This window comes from Phytophthora sojae, assembly GCF_000149755.1.
Source record: "Phytophthora sojae unplaced genomic scaffold PHYSOscaffold_2, whole genome shotgun sequence".
Taxonomy (NCBI): domain Eukaryota; phylum Oomycota; class Peronosporomycetes; order Peronosporales; family Peronosporaceae; genus Phytophthora; species Phytophthora sojae.
Window position 1 is genome coordinate 225,171 of NW_009258116.1, and position 21,223 is coordinate 246,393.

Consider the following 21,223-nt stretch of genomic DNA (forward strand, 5'->3'; position numbering starts at 1 on the left):
TTCGCCCGACGATTGACACGACGGGAAGGGGCTGGCTTTAGCGGAGGTTTTAGCGACGAAGCGAGAGGAGAATGAGCAGTGTATGGCCTGTGGCAGACGACCCGCGCGCCAAGCTCTTCAATGGTGGGTCGATAGCTGAATAACCATGTGTGGATGCCGAGATATTGACGACTGAACAATTATGACACATTGCTGTGACTGCAGACCAAGTGCACGGCTACATCAAAGTGAACGGCCTGTGCGTGTCGCTCATGGACACGCCGCAATTCCAGCGGCTGCGCGACCTGAAGCAGCTGGGTACGCTCTACTACGTCTTCCCGGGGGCCTCGCACAACCGCTTCGAGCACTCGCTGGGCGTGAGCTTCCTCTCTGGCCAGACCGTCGAGCGCTTCCGACAGCAGCAGCCGGAGCTTGAGCTGACGCAGCGAGACGCGCGGCTTCTGGTAAGGGACTAGTGCAATTGACAGGAGTTTGGAGGTGACTGGAGGGCTAAAGATGGTGTGTTTTGGCAGAGTGCGGCGGGACTTCTGCACGATTTGGGTCATGGTCCGTTCTCACACGTGTTCGAGAACGAGTTTATGCCGCGAGTGGCTGCTGCGCGGGGATATGGCGGTGTAGACGCACCGACCTACCACCACGAGGATATGTCGCTGAGGATGATTGAGTACATGGTGGACGACAACAACATCGACCTGGAGAGAGACGATGTGCGCTTCATCCAGCAGCTCATTGTCGGGGCGAAAGAGTGAGTTGCCATTGGGGTGTTAATGCGAGGTGAAGGTTCGAATGCTGATTAGACTGAACTTGTATTGTTAGGACGCACATGGGCTCGCGTGGTGACTCTCGTGGCTACTTGTACGAGATCGTGGCCAACGGCCGCAACTGCATTGACGTCGACAAGTTCGACTACCTAGCTCGTGATATGCTGAACCTGTTCGGACTGCGCAAGGTGTTCGACTTCTCTCGACTGACGATGTTCAACCGCGTGATCGGCAACGAGATCTGCTATCACACCAGCGTCAACCTAGACATCTACGACATGTTCCAGCAGCGCTATCAGATGCACAAGCAGATTTACAACCACCGCAAGGGCAAGGCCGTTGAATTCATGATTTGCGACGCGATGCTTCTAGCTGACAAGGAGCTGGGCATCTGTGCCTCCACACAAACACCAGAGGACTTCCAGTTCCTCACCGATCACATCGTGCACGTACGTATCCTCGCCCACCTATGTGTTGCCCCAGGAAGTGATGCTGTTTCTAAGCAGAGATTTGGCTTTCTTGCTCTTTAGTCGATCGAGGCGTCCAAGACTGACACGTTGGCTGATGCACGGGCGCTTCTCAAGCGCATGCGTCGTCGTGAGCTGTACGAATTCATTGACGAATACCTCCTGCCTCCTGAGTTGATGTCGCGTATTCCGCGTTTCACCAGCGAGGAGCTGGCGACACAAACTTCCTATGACGGTGTGACCTTGGATCCCGAAGACATCATCGTCTCGGATGGTCGACTGAACTACAACTTCAAGGATCGCAACCCGGTGGACAACGTCTCCTTCTACGCGTCCAGCGATCTCAACTCCAAGTTCCACATTCCGAAAGATCAAGTCAGCCTGCTTTTCCCGGAGAAGGTAGGCTTGGCATTTACCCAAGTGCGTGGCGTATCTTTTGCTAACATTATTTCTTGTGATAATTGGTAACAGTTCGAGGAGCGAATTATCCGCGTGTACAGCCGAAACAAGTCACCCAAAGTCCATGCTGCAATCCAAGTACGTAACTGCTATTATTATGATTCAGCCTGCAAACCCCGAGAACTGACATTTCCCTCTATTTACTTTTACAGCACGCCTTCCGCAGCTACATTCGCCAGTTCAGCACCACTCTTCCGCCTCCGTCGCCGTCCTCAAAGGTGCGCTACATTTGTATTCAGTATTCATGCAGATCTGTAGTCTCACGTTCTTGTGCAGATCTATGGCAAACAGATTTCTGACAACGCTCAGGCCTCCAAGAGAAAAGCTGTGAGAAAACTACCAGGTATGTCGATTTCTAAATTGTTGCGTTCTACCTGGCAAGATAACTCACGACTGCTTTCATCTTCACCTTACAGTGCTGCCAGAAGCAGACACTGAGCATGAGGCAAACGGCAACAGCAGTCCCTCGGTATTATCGCCCGTTAGCAAACGCCTCAAATCTGATGCCGACGAGAATTAACCTTCATGGTGGTAGGTACCATTTACGTCTCCTGTAGATACCCGATCATAACGCCATTGCCAATGGCCCAATGATATCTTGTCTATTTTACACAACATAGAACTCCCAGCGCAAATGTTCTTAGCTTCCAGCAACCTTCTCCTCAAGTCTATCAACTACGTCGCGGAAAAGCGGGTCGAAGAAGCTCCTCCACTGCTTGTATATGATGAACTTGTCCATATCGTTCGGATCAGACGTGTGGACTCGTACGTCTCGTCCACTCCGGAACTCGTGCCAGTTGCAGCCAAGATACTGACACAAATTCCGATATCCCCAGCGATAGCGTCGTCGCGGGAAGATTTCAATGACCAACGTCTCGGGCCGAGTCCACATTACGTTAACCATGCCTGCGCCGTGCATTCCGATCACGACGTCGCATCTGATCGTGCATCGTCATGTTCGTGAACTCGAGAGACTGGAACTTGCACTCGCCGAAGCGATAAGCACCACGGTATTCTTCGCGCATGCGGTCTACAACTTCGTCCTCATTTTGCCACACGCGCTGTATCCGTCGCCCGCCGTAAGGTCTTCGCGAAATGATGGTGACCAGGCAGCGTCGAGGGTCAGTTTTGGCATTGCGTGGAGTCACTGCCATGCTGTTGAGTGCAGCATCCCGGAAATCTGCGATCATAGCGTTGGCGTGGCACGGCTGGTTGTCGTCCAGGTGGCTCATGAGCGGGCCCGTGACCTCGTAGGGAGGCAGCAACGCCGACTCGAAGTGCACGACTTGATCCTGAAACACTTCGCCGCTGATGACAGGCCGCTCAGGCCTGAGAAGAGCATACCGCAGTTCATCAACTGGAGTGGGCAACGCTCGATCCAGCGTCACGAGCTGCGTTGCGTTCCGTTCCCAGCCGATTGTCTTCATCATGACCCACGCGTTGAGCATCGCCGAGATCTGGAAGAACGGGTTGTGGTCGTCCTTGCGCACCATTACCACTGCCCGCTCCAACGTCAGCTTGTCCCCAACAGTGTCCTGGAATGCCTCGCAATTCGGATCCTTGTCGCTCGGTCCGCCAGCGAAGTAGTCCTTCCAGATATTCGGAGCTCCGTGCTCTCGGTCTTGAAGCTCGGTGCATCTGCAGAACGCAAAGCTTTTCTTGTACCTGAACCTCGGATCATGTCCACCGCCATCATCCACCAAGCTGTCGATGTCCTGCGTTATCTCCGCGCCTCGAAGATCCAGCGCGAAGTTTTCCAGCTTCGTCGCACTCACGCCCGCTTCAGGCACGTGAGAGAATGTGTACGACGACCCGTTTTCATGAGTACAAAAAGACTGGGATGAGTTGCTCAAGCGCTCGATCAATCCGTAGTCTCTAGCATAGCGACACTCGTCCTTCGAGCCTTTCTTAGGCGGCCAATGGATCGGTGGAGCCATGAGCTCCACGACGTCTTCGACTTGCTCGGTGTCTTCGTCCTCGACTTGAACCTGGTGGTGGATCGCTTGCTGGAAGTGTTGAATACCAACAGGGAACATCTGCAACTCCTCGTCCTTAACGAATTCGATGGTGCCATTAATCCGCACGCTGTCGCTTGAGCCGACACTTGACGTGGATACGAACTGGAACGAGGCGAGCGTTTCAAACACGTTGAGGAATGACACGAGCGCCATAGCAGCGACCAAGCCGCCCCTCAGCCACAGTCGTCTCCTTGAGCATGGCGAAGCACCCGAATTGGGCGGCACTTTCGTCATCAGCTGGTGCGCGGCCATCGCTCCAAGCTCAAGCAAGACGAGCGACGCGAGGCGAGATCAAGAATGACCGAAGGGATACCGCTCGACGGTCTCAAGTCGCAGAGAAGTGTCCCGAAGTGATTGCAGCCATCATTTAGTTTCAGTATGTGGAAAGCGATGGCTACACAATTTCAGGGTGCTTAGTCGATCCAGGGATGGATCCTTTGCGCACAGGTGTAGGCACCGGAGAGGCGGTAAAAGGCTCAACGGTCTCCATGTCCAACGCATGATCAGCGTCAGTGGCTGTTGATGCCCAGAGCCACGACTATCTAAAGAGCTTCAGTACGCTGGACCAAACTCATACTGTACACTCAAGATATTTGTTTCGTTGGAGCATATTCGTTGCGTTCACTCTACTACCCTCCCTTCCTCTGTCTCTACGTCGAATTCGCTTCCACCACTGGGTGAGCGGGCTTTGGTCATCCAGCACTGCTTGGCTCCCTCGTCCACAAAGATCTCGTCGTCGATGCAGCTGTAGCCGCACTTCTCGTAGAAGCCCTTCTTCTTGATCAGAGCCGCCAGGATGAACAGGTCCACGCGGTCGCAGATGTAGTCCTCCACTGCATCCATGAGCGCCACGCCGTAGCGCTTGCCACGACACTCGGAAAGCACCGCTACACGGCTGAGCTTCGCCTTGCGCTTGGCGTCGTCGACCACCACGCGCGCCACAGCCACCACCTTGTTCTGCTCCACGTCCGTGCCAATGAAGTGCAGCGCCGACGGATGCACGTCGTCGTCGTCGAACTCGCCCTCCTCCTCGAAGTGCTGCTCATGGATGAACACCTGCAGTCGGATGGCTCTGGCCTTCTCCCAGTCCTCGGGGGTCTTCACGCAGGTCACCAGCAGAGTCATTGAGGGTCGTGTTGAGAATTGAAGTGCAAGTGTGGAGTCGATTGCAGATTTGAAAGTGACAAGTATTGCGTGTGATCTTGAAGCGACACTGGTTTTGTGCTTCTTGGTTTTGACTTCCTGGACTTCAAAATGGATCCAAAAAGCTCATCGAAACAAAAAGCTGATGAGTAAGTACCCTATCCTCGTTCGGATGGCTGGCGGCGTTATTACGTCCCATGCTTGCGGGAGCGCTACAAACTGGCAGATGAACCTTCTGTTCCACCGAAGTATGTTCTCTTCGGATGAATGGCGAAGTCAGCTGCGTTTTCCGCGCACGAAACCTTAAAAACAGTAAAGTCTTGTCAAATTACATATTCCTCTAAATGGATGCTATTAATTTATATACTGCTACATATAAAAGGTGTAAACAAAGTTTCTAGATTTGATATGGAAAAGAAAACGATATATAGTCGTAAATCGGCTTAAGAAGGGGCTGGGCTAACGTCTCTTGGATCTGTCACTCTGCGTTCTGCACCAAAGACGGTCAAGTCACGATGGAGTTTGCGCTGGAGCCCGAGTCCCCCGAATCTCTGCAGGCCACACTCGCCTTCATCGACGAAACAATGGGGGATTCAAGCCCGAACCTCTCACAGCAATTCAATGACCCACTGCAGTCGTCCGACAGTGACGACTGGGAGACGTCTCAATTGCTGGACGACTTCACCACCGACGTGTCCTCGGACGCGTCTTCACCTCGACTTCCAGCCGAAGCACTCAGGCCTCTCCAGTCCCCAGCCTCCACTGTCACCCCATTAACGCCGACTTCAGACGAGTCTGCAACCCGCAAAAAGCGCCGCAACTACAACCCGACCAAGGCGCGTGAAGACCTCATGCGAGAGCTGACCTACCTGCGTGGCGAGGCGGAGGAGTTGGAGGTGAAGCTGCATCAACTGCAGACCATCAAGGTCGCCAAGACCAGAGAGGGCTCAAGCGCCTCGACGAGACGGATCACGGACAGTGCTAACCGGCAGCCGTTCGTGTGGGAGCAAACCTGCGTCCGCCAACTGGAGTGCAGGTTGAGGTCGGAGCGAGAGAACGCGCACCTGAAAATGCTGCTGGAGGGGCAGACCCAGGTCGCTAAGAGATTGGAGAAGCTGCTGAACAAACGCGCCACACTGCACCCTACCGAGACTTCAGGCAGCAAACGTACCACACGCATTCAAGTGTCGAGGACGGGGAGTGAGGTGGTGGACGCTGCAGTCTTCGAGGAGCTGGCAGATGGCGTGGAAGCTTCGTACCGTGAAGTGGAGCGTGTGTTCGAGTCCAGCGGCCTCGAGCTCCCGGACGTCACCTCACGCAAGGCGCAGATGCGTGACAGCACCGACGGTATGTTCCTCGAGATCTTCGACAGTAAGATCCTCCCCTTCAGCATGTTCGCGACGGGCGAAACGTGGTGGCGCCGCTGGAACCACTTCAATCCGAACCGAGGCAGCTGCTACCGCCTGGAGAGCACGGACGACACCATCGTCGAGCACTTCGGCATGGAGATGAGCGACACCAAGACCAAGACGAGCGCCAAGTTCTACGTGCAGCAGATTCTGCGTCGGCATGTGGAGGAGGATCGCGTTGTCGTCGTCTGGCAGTCGCACATTGAGCCGCTCGAGTTTTCGCACAAGAAGCTGTCCGTTTCCGCGAGAAAGGGTACGTGGTCATTAAGCCCCACGAGGTAAACGAGGATGAACCGTACACCCTCGTGAAAACCTGCCACATTATTAAGCCAGATCTGTCGCTGCAAAGTCTGAAGAAGGATGCTAGAACTGGAGCGCTGGCTGAGTTTGTGTTGAGCGCTACCGTCGCAAACATTGCTGCCAGCGCCGAGATGATTGAAGGCTTGCTGGTGGACGAAGCTCTACAGCAACGTAGCAAAATGTAAAAGATGGAGTGGCCAAACAGACAAAAGTACATTTCTTTTTCTTTTTTTTTCTTTGCCAGCTTATCGCACGAGTGTGCGGCTAGAGAATCTCCCTGCTTCGAGCAAACCAACCTTTCAAATATTCCTCACGTCACAGCAGGTTGTTGGCCTTGAGCTGTTGAGTGAGCAGCTCTACCGTCTCAGCAGAGCACTCGGTCAAAGGCGATCGCACAGTAGACGAGCAACGTCCCAGCAATTCCATCGCCTTCTTGATCGGCACCGGGTTTGGCTCCACGAACAACGAGTTCACTAGGAGAACCTACCCGAAAGCATAACATTAGTGAAGTTAGAGCTATCAAACCCGGAAGAGGACACAACTCACATTGGTCTCGTGAGCCTTCCTGGCTGCTGCGAAGTCTCCCTTTTCAATCGCCTTGGTAATCGCGAGCACTCTGGCCGGTGCAGCATTCGAGAGGACGCTCATGACACAGAGGCCCGCCAATACAGTATCATATTGGATTGCACCTGACACGAAGCACTAATAAAAACTGCAATTTCTTAGCAAACAATAACAAAAATTCCCGCAATTTATATTGCAATTTATATGGTGCGCCTAGCAAGTCTACCCCAGCCATTGGTGCCGGTAGGAACCCCAATTGGAATCACCGCTCGGTAATCGACCGGCCAGCTTACACCAAGCTCAGCACGTTCAAACTCACTGATGAGATCTTGAGGCAGGTCAACTGCGGGCTGCCATGTTAGCTCCGCATAGCCCACCCAGCCAACAAAATAATAAGCGGCACCTGCTGGATTAGTTTTTTTCGCGTAGATCGCGTCTACTGTGTAGAGATTGGGACCTTCGCCGAAGTCGGATGAGTTGTCTTCTAACGAAGACGTATCACTCTCGTCCACGGCTGGACGTGGACAGCACCATGGCGTCGACAGCGCTTCTTGTCGGAGAACTTCAAGAGGGGCTGGAACAGCTTGGTGGCGTGCCTGCCGGTCGCGTGCCCGCTTAGCTGCCGCGAGAGCGGCAATTTGCTTGAGCCTCTTGCCCTTCTTCGGCATCTTTGTTTTTCCCAAGTGCATAGCTAGCTAAGCCAAGAATCTAAGGTAGACGTGTGTTGAAGTGCGTGCTAATTGGCTAGCTATTGTAGGAGTATTTCAAGCAGTATATTTTTACACTCATCAAAGGCATGTTGAAGATAAACAAGGATTGATCTATAATTATTTATTTCGGGCCGACCATATCTTTTTAGAGGGGGATACAGGTCAAGATAGGCATTCGCTCGATATGAAATGCATCTTCTTCATCAATATGCCTCTGTCGAGGCTGGGAATACCTGCGTTGAAAAGCGGACATACTTGGTTACATAACTAAGATTTGACTTGGATTGAAAATACAGTATTAGTGACGTGGCATAATTTAAAAAAATTCTAAAAATATGAGGAGTGTAAACTTCAATGTGAGGGATGGTCTTATTGAGTTATGTAGCTAGAACGTTCCCCACTATCAATGCCTCTGCTAGTTTAGCTACCCTGCTGCTTGCTAACTCGGGCTACTGTGGAAACGTCCCACATGCCGCGGTTGACCCGGAGAAACGCCAGCTGCTCGAAGTTGGCCGGAAGCATAGATCGACGCTGCGGTGTCAATACCAGCTTGCACTGAGAGAAAAGCCGCTCGACCGTGTTTGACGTCGGAGGAACCATTTTCACGAGCGGCATGTAACGTGTGGTACTTGGCGCTTGTTTCCTCTTCTTTCCCTTGCCTTGGAGCAACATCGTCGCGTAGTCTTCTTCCCGCTCCTTGCGCTTCTTTCCTGTGGGTTGTGCCTGCTCGAACCGCTTCAAAGCTGCTGTCGCCGCGGACGATAGAGCCGTGCCAGAGATGACCTTGACAACACCCGATTCGAATGCAGGCGTATGGACGATCTTGGCGGTCGACTTCAGATGCTCTGACATGACAGGGTACTCCGCGATGAGGGAGTCGAACGTCAGGCGTACCTCTCCCATATCGGTGTCCTCGCGCTGAAGCCGCTTACAGACGCTCTCGAACTTCTTGAGGTGCTCAAACAGCGCGACCAACTTCCGGTGCTTCCCGCCGGTTGGGACCATTTCCTCCACGGCGTCGACCTTCTTGATCTCTGCGCGAATACGAATGTACCTCTCTACCATTGTAAACGTCGAGGACCAACGCGTGACGTTCCGCTTGATAGGGACGAGATCGGTGTACTTCTTCAGATCGGCACGGTTGTTTTCATGACGAAGTTCCACCATAAGGTTGTTGACTTCGTCCAGTAAGTCGCCATACGGCTCCATGAACTTGTTCACAGCCAGGTTGAAACGATGACTGGCGCAGCCGACGAGGGGGATACCCATCTTGGTTGCAATGGACTGGGTAGTTGCGCAGTTGTCCCCCACCAGAAACCCCACCATGTCGCTGGTCTTGTCGTACACATCCAGAATGTTCTTGAACAGCTTGATGTGGGCGTCTGCCGTCTGATCGCCATCTTCAAGGGGAGACATACCAAGTAGCGGTATGCGCAGCTTACCAGCTGTCTCGTAGACGGCGTAGAGAGCAACATAGTGAATGCCAGCGTGGGTCCAGCCGTCAAACATCAGGGCGAAGAGCGTTCCCATCTCTTTCCCCAACTTCTCGCCGACTTCAATTGCGATCCCCTCCATGCACTTCTTGACGGCCTTGGCGGTCACAGGTCGGAGGTTGCTGATGGCCCGAGTTAGTGCATCTTCGACTTCGTGGACGGGCATGTTGCGTTCGATGATCCAACGGACCCATTGGAAGAGATGGCTGGCGTCCTCTGCGATGAAGCCGAACGCTTGAAGAGGTCGGTCCGAGCTGGCCTGGAGCGATGCGTACGTTGCCTCGTAGCCAGCGTGCTTCGATGCCAGGTGTGCCACCAGATTGGAGTAACCTGACCCAGCCAACTGTTTCCGCATGCTGTTACATAAGTTGCAGCTGAAGAGGCCTTGGCCACGCGAGGTGTAGAAGAAGGCGGCGAGTTGCTTGTAGGCGACCATTGCTATCCTGTGGAAATGGAGATATGAACTGCCAGTGGAGCCGTATTTGCAGGCTGCGGAGTTGGTTGGAGCACGTCTCCAAGCCAGTCATTTGCCTTGGGCGAAATGTGGTGTGGTTAACGCCGTTTTTGATGTCATCGGAGGCTGGAGATGACGCCATCAACAGGAATCTTTGTACAAAAACTATAGGAGTCCAGCCAAGGCACTTTTATGGAATTTATTGTCAATAATTGGGCCAATTTTATATTGTACGGGGACCACTGTAGCCCAATAATAAAAATTAATATTGAAAAAACTGATTATTTATTGTATTGCACTATTTTTTCCCGACCTCTGTCATGACACCTACCGCTCCACACGCCATCATAGGCAGCGCCAGGTTATCGGCTCCACAGACAACAGGCAGGTCGCACAGCGCCATGACGTCCACAGTATGCGCCACCGAGTCCGTGGCGTCCTTCAACGCCGCGATGCCCGGCACCTTCGCCAGCTCTGCGATGGTCTTGGGCTCCAGCGGCACTCCAGCACGACCAGGATTGTCGTAGATCATGCATGACTGGCAGACCAACACCCGCAACACGACGGAAATGCTCGTAGAGCCCACGCTGCGAGGTGCAGACGTAAGGAGGAGCAATGACCAGACAGGCGTCGGCTCCTAGCTGTTTGGCCTCTTGTGCCAGCTTCACGGCCGCCTCAGTGGACAACGCACCCGTGCCTGCGATCACGGGGACCCGTCCATTGGCTAACTTGATGACAGTCTCGATCACCTTCAGCCGCTCTTCGTCCGACACGAGAGTGTTCTCACCTGTAGACCCCATCTACATACAGCAATCGTTAGCAATTGGGACTATTGTTTGGATATTGTGTGCTACTCACTGGTACAAGTCCGTCGATGCCCTGCTCGATCTGCCACTCGACCATCTTCTCCAGACTCGCATAGTCCACAGCAGAGCCGTCGGGCGTGAACGGCGTCACCAAGGCCGTGTACGTTCCGTCGAAGCGCAGTTTCGAGGCCATGGTAGCTGAGAAAGATCTTGTCGAGACGGCGCCGATTGAGTTATGAAGCGACGAGCGTCCGGCGAGGAGAGAGCGGAGACTGGAACGTAGGAACTGGCGATGCATCCTGAGCTGGTGACAGCCTGGTAGTAGCGTACTGGCCACAAGAAGCTTTGTGGAGTGACTTGGAACAGCAGCTTCAAGCTGACCCCTCGTCCAAACACCGGATCTGATAAGGAATTTCACCTATCCCCAGGGGATTACTCAAAGTAACAGTAAAATAAATAAATAAAATAAAACATAAAAATAATGAATCCAGGCAAACTATACTTTTTTCACATGCCAGTTCTCGCCCACTCAGCGAAATTGGGATTGCGGGATCTCTGCGCCCAAGCACAGAGTCCGTTAGATATGGGCTACAGTATGCAATACAAAACTCAAGTAAGCTACAACGCAAAACACGCCTACTTCAATCGGAGACAAGTAGAACAGCCAACACGACAAACCCCACGTGTCGTTGCTCAATACTTCACACCTCCCAGTATGTTACCGATGGCTCATTGGCGTCTGCTACCTGATCTTAGCATCAGAGCTGCAGATAGACCAACTTCTCTTTCACAAGGCTGCTGTACCAGCCAGGGTATTTCTCCTTATAGTACTTCATGTACCCGCACCAGAACTCCTGTTGCCCAAGCTTGTCATAGTCCCCCTTCGCCGCGGCTCGTAGTTGAACGTCATCCGCTTTCGCCAGTAGTTCGGTATCGAGGTTATAGAATTTCGCGAGGTCATCCGGAGTCTTCTTCATCTTGTCCATGATCTCATATTCCTTCGTGTGCCTCGTCATTACCCGCTCAACGTCGTCCAAGGTGTAGCTCTTCGCGCTCACTAGGGATTTGGATCGGGTCAAATTCTCTGCTGCAGCCTTTTCGGCTGGGAACGACTTCGACCTCGTCAGTTTATCCGCGGTCGGAGGGGAATGTTCGGGTCTAGTCCACAGCCAGTTTTTTTTTACTTTCCCTTGGTCAGGTTTGCTAAGTAAGTCGCCATATTTTCGTATCAGCCGTTCACTCTTGCTTCGCCATCTTCATAATCGTCAGTCTTGCCGCTTCTCAAAGATCGACCGTCATTGCCGTCCACTTTCACGAAGTTGAGTTCGTGGTTCGACAAAGGTGCCCTGGCGGGAGACACGTCGCTGAAGGCCGTGGCGACCTTACAGCTCGTAACGAGGGCGGCAACAATAAGAATCAAGTAGCCGAGCTGCATGGTTCTTGCGCAGTCTCCAGCCCTTGGTTACTTCGGAGCTTGATAGCAAAATGTGAAGTGAATTCAGAGTGACGGGGAGCCTTTACGTGACCACAAGGCATCGTATGGCTGGGAGGACCCGGAACGCGTACACGCTCCTTTCGGGTATGCGCTCACACTGTTGGGAAAACATAGTGTCTCACATTTTTTTTTACTACAGTATTAAGATGGGTCGAATGTGGCGCGGCACCTTTCCCAAATCCCGCGAGTGGAAACTTTCCCGGTCATCTTTGGTCCAGAATATTTTTTACGGTCGCTGATTGGTTCGGACGGGTGTGCCAAAATGTTGGTACAATCTCAAAGTCTGCAGAATCCGTGGAGTCTCGAGGCCTGGTCTACAAAACAAGAGCATGTTTTCGGGGTACCTGGCACCCCTGAAAAGGGCATTGCTGCGGTTAAGTTGATCCCGTTCCCAGAAGCACATGGGAATGCGTGTGATCCTTCCCTGAATCCTGGAATAAGGTGGAGTTCGGCACGAGTTATTGACCGGTATTCGGGGTGCTTTCTGGATTGCCCAAGATATTCTCAAGATTGCCACTCAATGGAGCCTGTTATCCCGGACTTGCTTCCCACAAAACTCGAGAAGGCCTTCAACCAAGGTTCCCCCCAGACCCAGACTCAATCATCACGGGAATCCCAAGGCTCTCGCGATGATCTCGTATCATCTCAAGATCTGAGGTTTACCCCCGACAGCGACTCTTCAAGCTTCGATAAAAATCAGGTCCAACACTCTGGAGAAAGATCCAGTAGTCAACCCAGCGACCAGGCGGCGCTGGAAAGATCGTCTTTGCATGTAGCCTTTAACCAAAACAGAGTTCGTTTCCCCCTCAAGTGCCGAAGTCGTGTTGGGCCGAAGCCCTGAGAGCGTTCTCCACCAAAAATTCAAAGTTCTTTAGGTAAGGGATCCATTGCGAAAGGCTGGGCGTGAACTTATCTATTCCATATTCTGCACATACGCCGTGTTGGCTTGGTGTGTTATATATTGAGGGAGTAAGCGTATAGTGAGGCTCCTAAGAGTGATTTGTATCGGTATTAGGCCATATAAGTCGATATTTGATTGAATTGCTGTTCTCCTCTTAGAGGAGTGGTGCGCGTCCACAAGACTGTCCAAGTGTCTTGGGTTTGGACCCGAAGACTTGGAGATTTGGCCTTAGTCCTGGGCCTAGAGAAAGAAGAGAGGACAAGAGGTATCTGTGTGATTGTATATTGTGTTTAACTCTGTATATTTGGATTGAAATGTTTGTTGGCGTTGACTGGTGTGGATTCTTGAGTCGCGGGGTTGATACTAATCGCCGATCAAAAGAACCAGCCACAAGGGGATACACAAGCGTGCGCCTGACCAGCGGTGTGCTGATATTTCTCAAGCAGCTCACTGCGTGGACGATCCTGGCTCTCTAGCTCGTGGTCGTCTGCCTACCGAGTCACATTCTCGAGACTTGCTTTTGCTCTACCGACACAAAAGGCACTCGCGCCTCGTCACACGAACGTAACCTGTGCTTCAAATTCCGACTTTGTTTCTTAAATGTTCGACTTAGAACCAAATTTCACTTCTGCTTAGCATATATGGTAGTACTCGAATCATTCCGCAAGAAGGTTTTCCACATGGTTCCTAACCAACAGGAATGTGTGAACATTCTTACCAGGTGTGATCTTTACAACTTTGCCGAAATAACCTGGAAATGCATCGTCTACCCTGGATTCGGAGCATTGAAGTGTTGTTCGTAAACTGTTCACTGCACCTTATCATGCCAGATCTGCGTGTAAACATTATCTATTGGATAAACCATGATTGAAAAATGACGCCCTCCCGGGGAGCGGCGCAGCGGCGTCATTCTCGGGGGCGCTAGTGCGGCTCCGCCGCGGTGCCCTCAGTCTTTTACGGACAAGGATGTGAGGCAAGTGTCTCTGGGCTGAGATCTCGACGCGGGTCTGACTCGCGGCGGCGGGAGCGGACGCACCAAGAGCGCTCAGTGCTCAGCCACCGACTTCCCGTGGGCTGGTGACTACGGCACCGCCCAGGAAGCTGATTCGGCGGCGAGGCGCGAGCGACCGCGAGGGGGGAACGCTGCGGAAGTCAATCGTCAAGGGAAGGTGCTCAAGGGGATCAGCATAAGACGCAGGAACAACACAAGACTGAAGAACAAGGGCGTGCTGGCTAAGACAGTGTGGTTGGTCGGTCACGATAGCAGTCGCCGGGGAAAGGAGTAGTGACCCGAGTACCTAGCTGAACCAAGACTACAAGACCGATGCGGGGGACGGAAGCAGCGGACACGCCGCCACCAAGGCTTAGCGCGTCTCCGCGAAGGGGGAGCCATTCAGTGCCGACGTATGCTGACCGTGACGGTGAAGACGGAGCTCAACTAGTGGCCGCCCACTACTAGGGGTAGTGTGTGTGGACCACGTTTGGAGAGTGTAGATCACTTATTCCCTGAGCGTTAAGGCGCACTAACGTTCACAATACAATACAATGATTGAAAAAAAGGAAAACTAGTTATTGTCCTTCATCAGTCTTTAACTGTACCGTTTTCGAGTATGGCATGAACATCGCCCTCTGTAATGTAGTGATTTAGTCGATTTTCATTGCGACTGTGCCTCCTAGAACACTGACGTACACTTATTATACATGATTTTTCATTACTATCTCAGTCGCCGCGAAGCCCTAGCTTCTAAATTAATGTACAATGCTAATTCTGAGCTTTAACCACTCGACGTGCATACAGTGATGTTGAATGTAATAGTATGGCGTTGCAGTTAGCTTGTCATTAGCCTAAGAAATTAAGAGACATCAATGTACCGTACTTAAATTCGACTGGAAATGTTGCAGGTAGTACATACTTGCACAAAAAACTACTTCGACGTCGTATCCTTCTCCGATCAGCGAATAGATTATCTAGTGCATCTCTCGTCTCGATTTGGTAGCACGATCAGTTGAAGAGACAAACCCCGCACTGACCGAGCCAAAAATACAGCTGAATGAGAGAGAACATAAAGTATCGAGATCTATCTGATGTCCAAAGTCGTTTCCGTCGTGTAAGCTCATGGCTCCTGGAGGAGCCCGCAAATCGACGCCAGTAAGGGCATCACACAGTCGCACAAATTGCAAATGCAATCAATCGTCTCCAGGGTCTCCACCTCGTTACGAACTCGAGCTTCTTCTTTTCTTTTCTCAAATTCCTTCTCTCGCAACAAACGTGAGATTTTAACTCGACCCCCAACAGGAACCCTCGCGGCAGCAGCTTTGATCTCAGAGGCTGTACAGAACCCGACCAGGACTTTCACAATAGAAACGTGATCGTTCTCCACAGCGCGCTCCAATGCATTTCTGACACCGACTTGCCACAACTCAGCCGACAGTAGCAACAACTTTACCACACGAATATGACCACTTGCTGCTGCAGCCCGAAGTCCACGACCTAGGTAATCCAGACTACAGGGTTCCCGCAGAAGCAGCCGCAAGCTTTCAATGTCTCCTCTTCCCGCCACGCGTTGAATGGCAGTAGTGATACAAACGTTACCAGGATGACGATTGGTTTGAACGACAGCGCTGGCATTGGCAAGCCGCGGAGGTTCTGCGTGTAGCAGCAGTTGCTTCACAACTCCAACGTGGTCATTTGCTGCAGCGTTGTTCGCAGCTAAAATAATATCGCTACGCTGGCATCGATCAATAAGTAGATCAACCACTTCTGTCTGACCTGCCCCAGCAGCAGCCCCCAGACCCAACCCGAAAGGAAGCCTTTCAGAAGCATCGCAGTTTAACATCAACCGCAACATGGACAAATCTCCCGCTGCTCCTGCTTCGATCAACGCTTGTTCCCAGTCACCTCGCGTCCAATTGCGGCAAAGCAGCCACTCCACCACCTTGAAATGGCCATTTGCGATGGCCGCATCTACTGCGTCATTCGAGCAACGCCCAAAGCCAAAGTTGGCTTCGAGCCACATCACCACGTCGAAATGTCCATTCACCACAGCTCCATCCATTGCCGCCATTGTGCAGCCTTCAGTGCGCGTCTTGTGAAGCCACTCCACAATATCAAGTCGGCCTCTCTCTGCGGCGCCGTCCATCGCCTTCACGGTCCAGCGTCGAATCTTTCCATGCACTTGAACAACAAATTGCCAGTCGTTGTAAACTGCAGCGTCGATAGTCGCCGGCATTAGATAGTCATTGATTGTTTTACAAACATGCGGGAGTGCTTCGACTCTCATAGGAAAAATAAAGCCACAGCACCGGAGCTGCGGCCCCTCCATTGTAGCTTCAAGAGGCGATAAACTCGGAAGTGTGAGCTGTCGCTGTGATGGAATTTGACTGGTTTTGACTGATGTATGCCGGGGATTTGTTGTTTTTCGATGATAGAACCCACGAGCGCTAGAATCATGCCTTGTATTCTTTAAAACAGCTTATTAAAATAAAATAACAAAAAGACGACAACCCTTTGTTATACGCCGTAAAATTCCCCCTTATTCCTTGAACACCAAGACTGAAAAAGAAAACTCTGTCATCACGAGGATTTGACGGAACAATAATTCAATTTACTTATGCAAGTTATCTGCAGGCTGCAGATAACTTGCAGCTGCAGACTGCAGCTATAGATCCTGCAGTTATTGCTTGATGTAAGTTTTGGGCGACGCCATCGACACGAACGAAGCGCTCTTCGGCGTCGAAACCTGTTTGGCCGAGTCTGATTCCAGTTCCGCCACGACGTCAAACTCACTCTCCCCCGTGTCTGCCGACGACACTGCTCTACCGGGACGGTAGACAAAGTACAACGTCAGTTGAATCGCAGTGAGCAAGACCCCCACGACGTTCGGCACCACGATGAACAGGTCGTCGTCAACGATTCCGTTGACGAGCCACAGGCTACTGTTGACGAACATGATGGAGCAGAGCAGCACGGGGATGGCAGCCGACGACTTGGTCCGGATCACGAGCTTGAGCTTCTCGAACGGCGACATGAACAAGGCGAACGTCGTCACGTCGGCCAAGTAGCCGAGGATGACGCCGAGCTGGTGTCTCGACTGGGGGATCGCCCCGCACGCGACCAAAACGGTGTAGAGAGTGACCAATACGAACGGTACCGTCCCCATGACGAGGCACTTGATCACATACTTCCGGTCGGGGCAATACTTCGCGTAGACGGCGATGTACACAGCCAACACGATGTCGCCGAAAATGCACACGGAGAAGAGAGGGAAAATGTTCTTGACCGTGTAGGCGTAGATCAACCTACAAAGTAAAGGTATTAGTCGTTAGAGAATGGCAGTTTAGATACTACTAGAGCACAGCAAGCAGACGTACCAGACGTGGTTGCACAGTAACATGGCGATGAGTGGCGTGAAGGCCATAACACCGGTATCCCGATTTTTGTGGACTCGATACAGATCTGGCACTGGACTGAGACGCTGCGCCACTTGTGCGATGGTCGTGAGCACCTTGATCGTTGTGATGAATGCAGACACCATCTCGTAAGTTGCCGAGTGCCTCTTGTTGAACGCCAAAGCGGAAATGGAGAGTGGTTTCGGCACTTTGCAGTCGGTCAAGCGCAATCGCCATGTTGAGATGAGTCGAGCTGCAAATCCCACCGTCTGTATCTCCTGTTCATCAGCGGTTTTAGCTTGGACGGCGCGACTCTAATCGGTCGCGGAGTTCTAAACACTGCCACGACAACAACACGTGAGGCATGCACGCACACACCAATATTATTTTTTGTGGATTTATGATGTGCCATGTGATTTTTTTTACGTATCTCCTGCAATTTTTCTTGTATGATCAAGTTCATGCTGTTGATCAAGATACACTCGATTCGAGACTCGAATCGAGTGACTCGAAACTCGCAAAAGTTGGGGACAGTGTTCAGATAGGGTGCATGGCATCGACTTTCCGTCTGCGACCGGCGCCGTCGTGACCAGCCCTGCCAAAAGCGCGGTGGCCATGAGACTCGCGGCGTACGACGTCGTACAGATCGATGTATGCGTCCATCCCAGTCGGTATGTTGATAGTTTTTTAATGAGACCCGAACAGCAATACCCAGACACGGGTGGACGCTGTAAGAGTAGCAAGCTCAGTCCCAAGAGCAATGTGGATCACATCGTAGCCCTGCGAAAGAGATAAGCATGTTGGTCCTTTCGTAGCCCCAGTCGCACATGGAAGCTGAGACGCTACTACCAGCCTCTACACCCCTTGCCGCTCAAGGTCACGATCGCAGCCAAGCCTGAGGACAAGAAGCTCGCCTACGCCCTCCGGCTCCACGTCTTCTGCGACGAAGAAGGCCACACCCACAGTATCCAGGTCGATGCGCACGACGACGAAGATAGCACGATCCACTTCATCGGAGTCGACACGGACGACCAGGACAAGGTCGTCGCCGTCGCGCGCTGCATGGTGGACGACAACAAGCGCCAGGCTCGCATCGGCCGAGTGGCGTTGCTGCCGGAATGTAGCGGGAAAGGCTACGGCAAGGTGCTGATGGACGTTGTGGAGAAGGCCGTCGAAGCGCGAGTGGACTCGTTCGTTCTGTTGGAGCAGCTCAGCAAGCAGGGGTTCTACGAGAAGTGCGGCTACCACCGCGTGGACGACGAGGTGTTCCTGGACGAGCACATCAAGGTGTGCTGGATGAGGAAGGAGCTGGCTTGAGTTGCGGCTAATAGCGCATCTGGCACACTCCGTAGATTATCATAGATCGGTAGTTGTAGCTCAGTTTTGTCTAATCTAGATCGCAATCCCTTTAGTTTCCACAAAGCTATTTTTTGTACAATGATTCGTAAGAATTGATGGTCATGGGGTGCCCTACAGACCAGCGCTCGTCCTATCACGCTGATTTGAGACCTGAGAACAGGTCTTTGCCTAGAGCTCACATTTCGTTTTGAACCCAAGTGCACAGGCAGATCGGATCTTTTGAAGTCGGGCAACTGGATTACGGCTGAATCCTGTGCTAAGGGAAGATGGACAGTGATCAGCGATCTGCCTCAGTCGTCGTGCTTACCGTGAACGATGTCTACGATATGTATCCCGACAAGCACGGACGTGGAGGTACACAATTGCTTCTGGCTTTTAGCTATTTGTTTAGCAATGATCCGGTGCTGGTGACGATTATTATAGGAGCTGCTGAGTTTGCGACCCTTCTGGAGCGTGAACGCGCTGCTGTTCCCCCCACTTCGACACTTCTGGTCACGCTCAATGGGGACTTCTTGTCGGGGTCTCAGATAGGCGCCAGGTGCAAAGGGTACGAGCTCTTCGTTGCTTTGGTTCACAACGATAGCTAGTTCTCCGTGTTCATTCGTCTTTGTGTGATAACAGAGCACACATGGTCGAGCTGATGAACCACCTAGGCGTCGATTACGTGGTGTTGGGCAACCATGAGTTCGACTTCGGTATGTCTACACTCCACGACCGCATGACGGAATCCAAGTTCAAGTGGCTGGGCTCCAATGTGCTTGACCGTGCAACGAGCAAGCCCATTGATGGCGTGGTGGATTCGGAGTTGATTGAGCTGAGCGATGGGCTCAAGCTCGGCATCTTTGGAGTTTGCACCCAAGACACGCCGCAGATATCGAACCCGGGAGATGGAGTGCCGTTTGAAGGCATCTACAAGTCCTCAAAGCGCTGTGTGGACAATTTGCGTAGCGATGGAGCCGACTTTATCATTGCACTGACGCGTCTGACCATCGAGGAGGACCGACAGCTGGCTCGCCACGTCAAGTCTATCAACGTTGTGCTCGGAGGCCACGACCACGAGCCATTCACTTTGTTTGAAGGCAACACGCTCATCCACAAGTCTGGTCAGAACGCCTTTTGGCTCGGAAAACTCGAGTTCCGCCTGTCCAAGTCCAAGTCAAGGCCTCAGGACCCAGTTTCTATCTCGTCCCAGTGGAATATGATCGCAAATCAAGACGTCCCTCCTCAGTCCGAGTGCCAGGAAATCATGTCGAAGTGCATGAAACTCATCGAAGACGAGAGCGCAGAGGAAAATAACCGCGTACTGGCTCTGTTGGGACTCCCGCTGTCGACCAAGTCATCCACACTACGGACGGGCGAGTGTAACATGGGGAATTTGACTGCCGACGCTCTTCGCAGTGAGCTCGACGCTGATGTCGGAGTTATCAATGGCGGGTTTATTCGCGGGAATAAAATCTACGATGCCCGTACCAGCATCACACTGGGGATCATCAAAGAGGAAATGCCGCTGAAAATCGTTCTCGTTAGTATCCGAGCCGAACATCTTCGCGAGGTGCTGACCCAGCATTTGGCCAAGCATCCAGCGCCGTCGGGGTCATTTCCGCATGTGTCAGGTCTTCGACTTACTGTCGATGTGCAGACACAACCTCCTGGTATCGTTAGGATGGAGGATGAATGGGGACAAGACGTGGAATTGCACAACTGGCTGCTAGTAGCGACGACCCAGCTCATCTTTAACGGAGGTGACGGCTGCACAGCGTGGCGCAAGGGGGAAATAGTTCGAACAGCTGACGAGATCACTACGCATGCGGCCGACTTTTTGATGAAGAAGCGGCTTGTTGCGTTCCCTGAGGTGGAGGGGAGAATCAGAAGCAACTCGGACAAACGGGCCGTGGTGACCGAAAACCACTAGGCACGATTTTTTGTGTCTGTACCAAGTTAAACAAAACCTCTTCGAATACCCACGTTCAAAGAAAAAAAAACTCGATTTTAAAAACAGGGAACCGATGCTGTATTTGATCTAGTTAAAGCAGTTTTTTTTTATTTTTTTATCATAGACTGCGATCGCATCTATTCCCAGTTACAGCAACATGTCTTGCCTGATGCGTACATATATACCTAGGTAGTAGAATACTTTTCCATGCGATTTGGATCAAGCGTGAGCAGGTTTAAAGCAATTTATCAACAAACTCCTGTGTAAATGTGTCAAGTTTTTTTACGTAGTTACTATTACTTCAATTTAAAGCTGTTGGGGACCTGTAATAGCTGGCCCGTCCGATTCGGCTTGGACGGCTTATGTATTATAAAGAGCGTGTGTGGGACCCACACTGTGGGTACCCGGTCAACACCGTTTGCGAGACCTGGTAAGCACATCCCGAATGAATGACGTCATGCAGGAGTAGAAGGTTCCAGGACGCTAGTGAATTAATCCGGCGCTTTGCTTTTGGACGGTCCCAACCGGTAAACCTCCGCAAGCTCAGCAAGCCCGAATTCAC

The 21,223-nt window shown here is 52.1% G+C and overlaps 15 protein-coding genes across 15 annotated transcripts; 4 read left to right on the forward strand and 11 right to left on the reverse strand.

The window, feature by feature from the left end:
- Positions 1–71: 71 nt before the first annotated feature.
- On the forward strand, positions 72–1,986 carry PHYSODRAFT_554498 (hypothetical protein; the record flags this gene model as incomplete). Its single annotated transcript, XM_009519843.1, has 7 exons — positions 72–123; positions 205–443; positions 513–745; positions 817–1,210; positions 1,292–1,627; positions 1,700–1,765; positions 1,840–1,986. The coding sequence occupies 7 exons, from the start codon at positions 72–74 to the stop codon at positions 1,984–1,986; spliced, it is 1,467 nt and encodes a 488-aa protein (XP_009518138.1).
- Positions 1,987–2,327: 341 nt separating this feature from the next.
- Positions 2,328–3,858, reverse strand: PHYSODRAFT_310571 (hypothetical protein; the record flags this gene model as incomplete). The annotated part of the gene is made up of 2 exons (XM_009519844.1): positions 2,328–2,593; positions 2,619–3,858. The coding sequence occupies 2 exons, from the start codon at positions 3,856–3,858 to the stop codon at positions 2,328–2,330; spliced, it is 1,506 nt and encodes a 501-aa protein (XP_009518139.1).
- Positions 3,859–4,326: 468 nt separating this feature from the next.
- PHYSODRAFT_324155 (hypothetical protein) lies at positions 4,327–4,830 on the reverse strand (the record flags this gene model as incomplete). Its single annotated transcript, XM_009519845.1, has 1 exon — positions 4,327–4,830. The coding sequence occupies one exon, from the start codon at positions 4,828–4,830 to the stop codon at positions 4,327–4,329; it is 504 nt and encodes a 167-aa protein (XP_009518140.1).
- Positions 4,831–5,363: 533 nt separating this feature from the next.
- On the forward strand, positions 5,364–6,239 carry PHYSODRAFT_391520 (hypothetical protein; the record flags this gene model as incomplete). The annotated part of the gene is made up of 1 exon (XM_009519846.1): positions 5,364–6,239. A coding segment is annotated over one exon (876 nt), but the record flags the coding sequence as incomplete, so codon positions are not given.
- A 633-nt stretch (positions 6,240–6,872) lies between these two features.
- PHYSODRAFT_324157 (hypothetical protein) lies at positions 6,873–7,789 on the reverse strand (the record flags this gene model as incomplete). Its single annotated transcript, XM_009519847.1, has 3 exons — positions 6,873–7,040; positions 7,104–7,171; positions 7,579–7,789. 3 exons carry the CDS (start codon positions 7,787–7,789, stop codon positions 6,873–6,875), a joined length of 447 nt encoding a protein of 148 aa, XP_009518142.1.
- Positions 7,790–8,251: 462 nt separating this feature from the next.
- On the reverse strand, positions 8,252–9,247 carry PHYSODRAFT_482107 (hypothetical protein; the record flags this gene model as incomplete). The annotated part of the gene is made up of 2 exons (XM_009519848.1): positions 8,252–8,479; positions 8,615–9,247. 2 exons carry the CDS (start codon positions 9,245–9,247, stop codon positions 8,252–8,254), a joined length of 861 nt encoding a protein of 286 aa, XP_009518143.1.
- Positions 9,248–9,481: 234 nt separating this feature from the next.
- PHYSODRAFT_484112 (hypothetical protein) lies at positions 9,482–9,760 on the reverse strand (the record flags this gene model as incomplete). Its single annotated transcript, XM_009519849.1, has 1 exon — positions 9,482–9,760. A coding segment is annotated over one exon (279 nt), but the record flags the coding sequence as incomplete, so codon positions are not given.
- Positions 9,761–10,076: 316 nt separating this feature from the next.
- PHYSODRAFT_253770 (hypothetical protein) lies at positions 10,077–10,777 on the reverse strand (the record flags this gene model as incomplete). Its single annotated transcript, XM_009519850.1, has 3 exons — positions 10,077–10,268; positions 10,330–10,578; positions 10,637–10,777. 3 exons carry the CDS (start codon positions 10,775–10,777, stop codon positions 10,077–10,079), a joined length of 582 nt encoding a protein of 193 aa, XP_009518145.1.
- A 565-nt stretch (positions 10,778–11,342) lies between these two features.
- On the reverse strand, positions 11,343–11,723 carry PHYSODRAFT_479570 (hypothetical protein; the record flags this gene model as incomplete). The annotated part of the gene is made up of 1 exon (XM_009519851.1): positions 11,343–11,723. A coding segment is annotated over one exon (381 nt), but the record flags the coding sequence as incomplete, so codon positions are not given.
- An 89-nt stretch (positions 11,724–11,812) lies between these two features.
- PHYSODRAFT_284660 (hypothetical protein) lies at positions 11,813–12,019 on the reverse strand (the record flags this gene model as incomplete). The annotated part of the gene is made up of 1 exon (XM_009519852.1): positions 11,813–12,019. The coding sequence occupies one exon, from the start codon at positions 12,017–12,019 to the stop codon at positions 11,813–11,815; it is 207 nt and encodes a 68-aa protein (XP_009518147.1).
- A 1,836-nt stretch (positions 12,020–13,855) lies between these two features.
- PHYSODRAFT_284662 (hypothetical protein) lies at positions 13,856–14,435 on the reverse strand (the record flags this gene model as incomplete). Its single annotated transcript, XM_009519853.1, is given in 2 exon segments — positions 13,856–13,921; positions 13,937–14,435. A coding segment is annotated over 1 exon segment (180 nt), but the record flags the coding sequence as incomplete, so codon positions are not given.
- Positions 14,436–15,094: 659 nt separating this feature from the next.
- Positions 15,095–15,804, reverse strand: PHYSODRAFT_295502 (hypothetical protein; the record flags this gene model as incomplete). Its single annotated transcript, XM_009519854.1, has 2 exons — positions 15,095–15,709; positions 15,751–15,804. The coding sequence occupies 2 exons, from the start codon at positions 15,802–15,804 to the stop codon at positions 15,095–15,097; spliced, it is 669 nt and encodes a 222-aa protein (XP_009518149.1).
- An 850-nt stretch (positions 15,805–16,654) lies between these two features.
- PHYSODRAFT_554501 (hypothetical protein) lies at positions 16,655–17,543 on the reverse strand (the record flags this gene model as incomplete). Its single annotated transcript, XM_009519855.1, has 2 exons — positions 17,352–17,543; positions 16,655–17,279 (listed from the first exon to the last, which is right to left on the reverse strand). The coding sequence occupies exons 1-2, from the start codon at positions 17,513–17,515 to the stop codon at positions 16,655–16,657; spliced, it is 789 nt and encodes a 262-aa protein (XP_009518150.1). The 5' UTR covers positions 17,516–17,543.
- Positions 17,544–17,984: 441 nt separating this feature from the next.
- Positions 17,985–18,686, forward strand: PHYSODRAFT_324161 (hypothetical protein; the record flags this gene model as incomplete). The annotated part of the gene is made up of 2 exons (XM_009519856.1): positions 17,985–18,040; positions 18,185–18,686. The coding sequence occupies 2 exons, from the start codon at positions 17,985–17,987 to the stop codon at positions 18,684–18,686; spliced, it is 558 nt and encodes a 185-aa protein (XP_009518151.1).
- Positions 18,687–18,991: 305 nt separating this feature from the next.
- PHYSODRAFT_482069 (hypothetical protein) lies at positions 18,992–20,640 on the forward strand (the record flags this gene model as incomplete). Its single annotated transcript, XM_009519857.1, has 3 exons — positions 18,992–19,082; positions 19,152–19,275; positions 19,350–20,640. Coding segments are annotated over 3 exons (1,506 nt in total), but the record flags the coding sequence as incomplete, so codon positions are not given.
- Between the last annotated feature and the right edge of the window lie 583 nt (positions 20,641–21,223).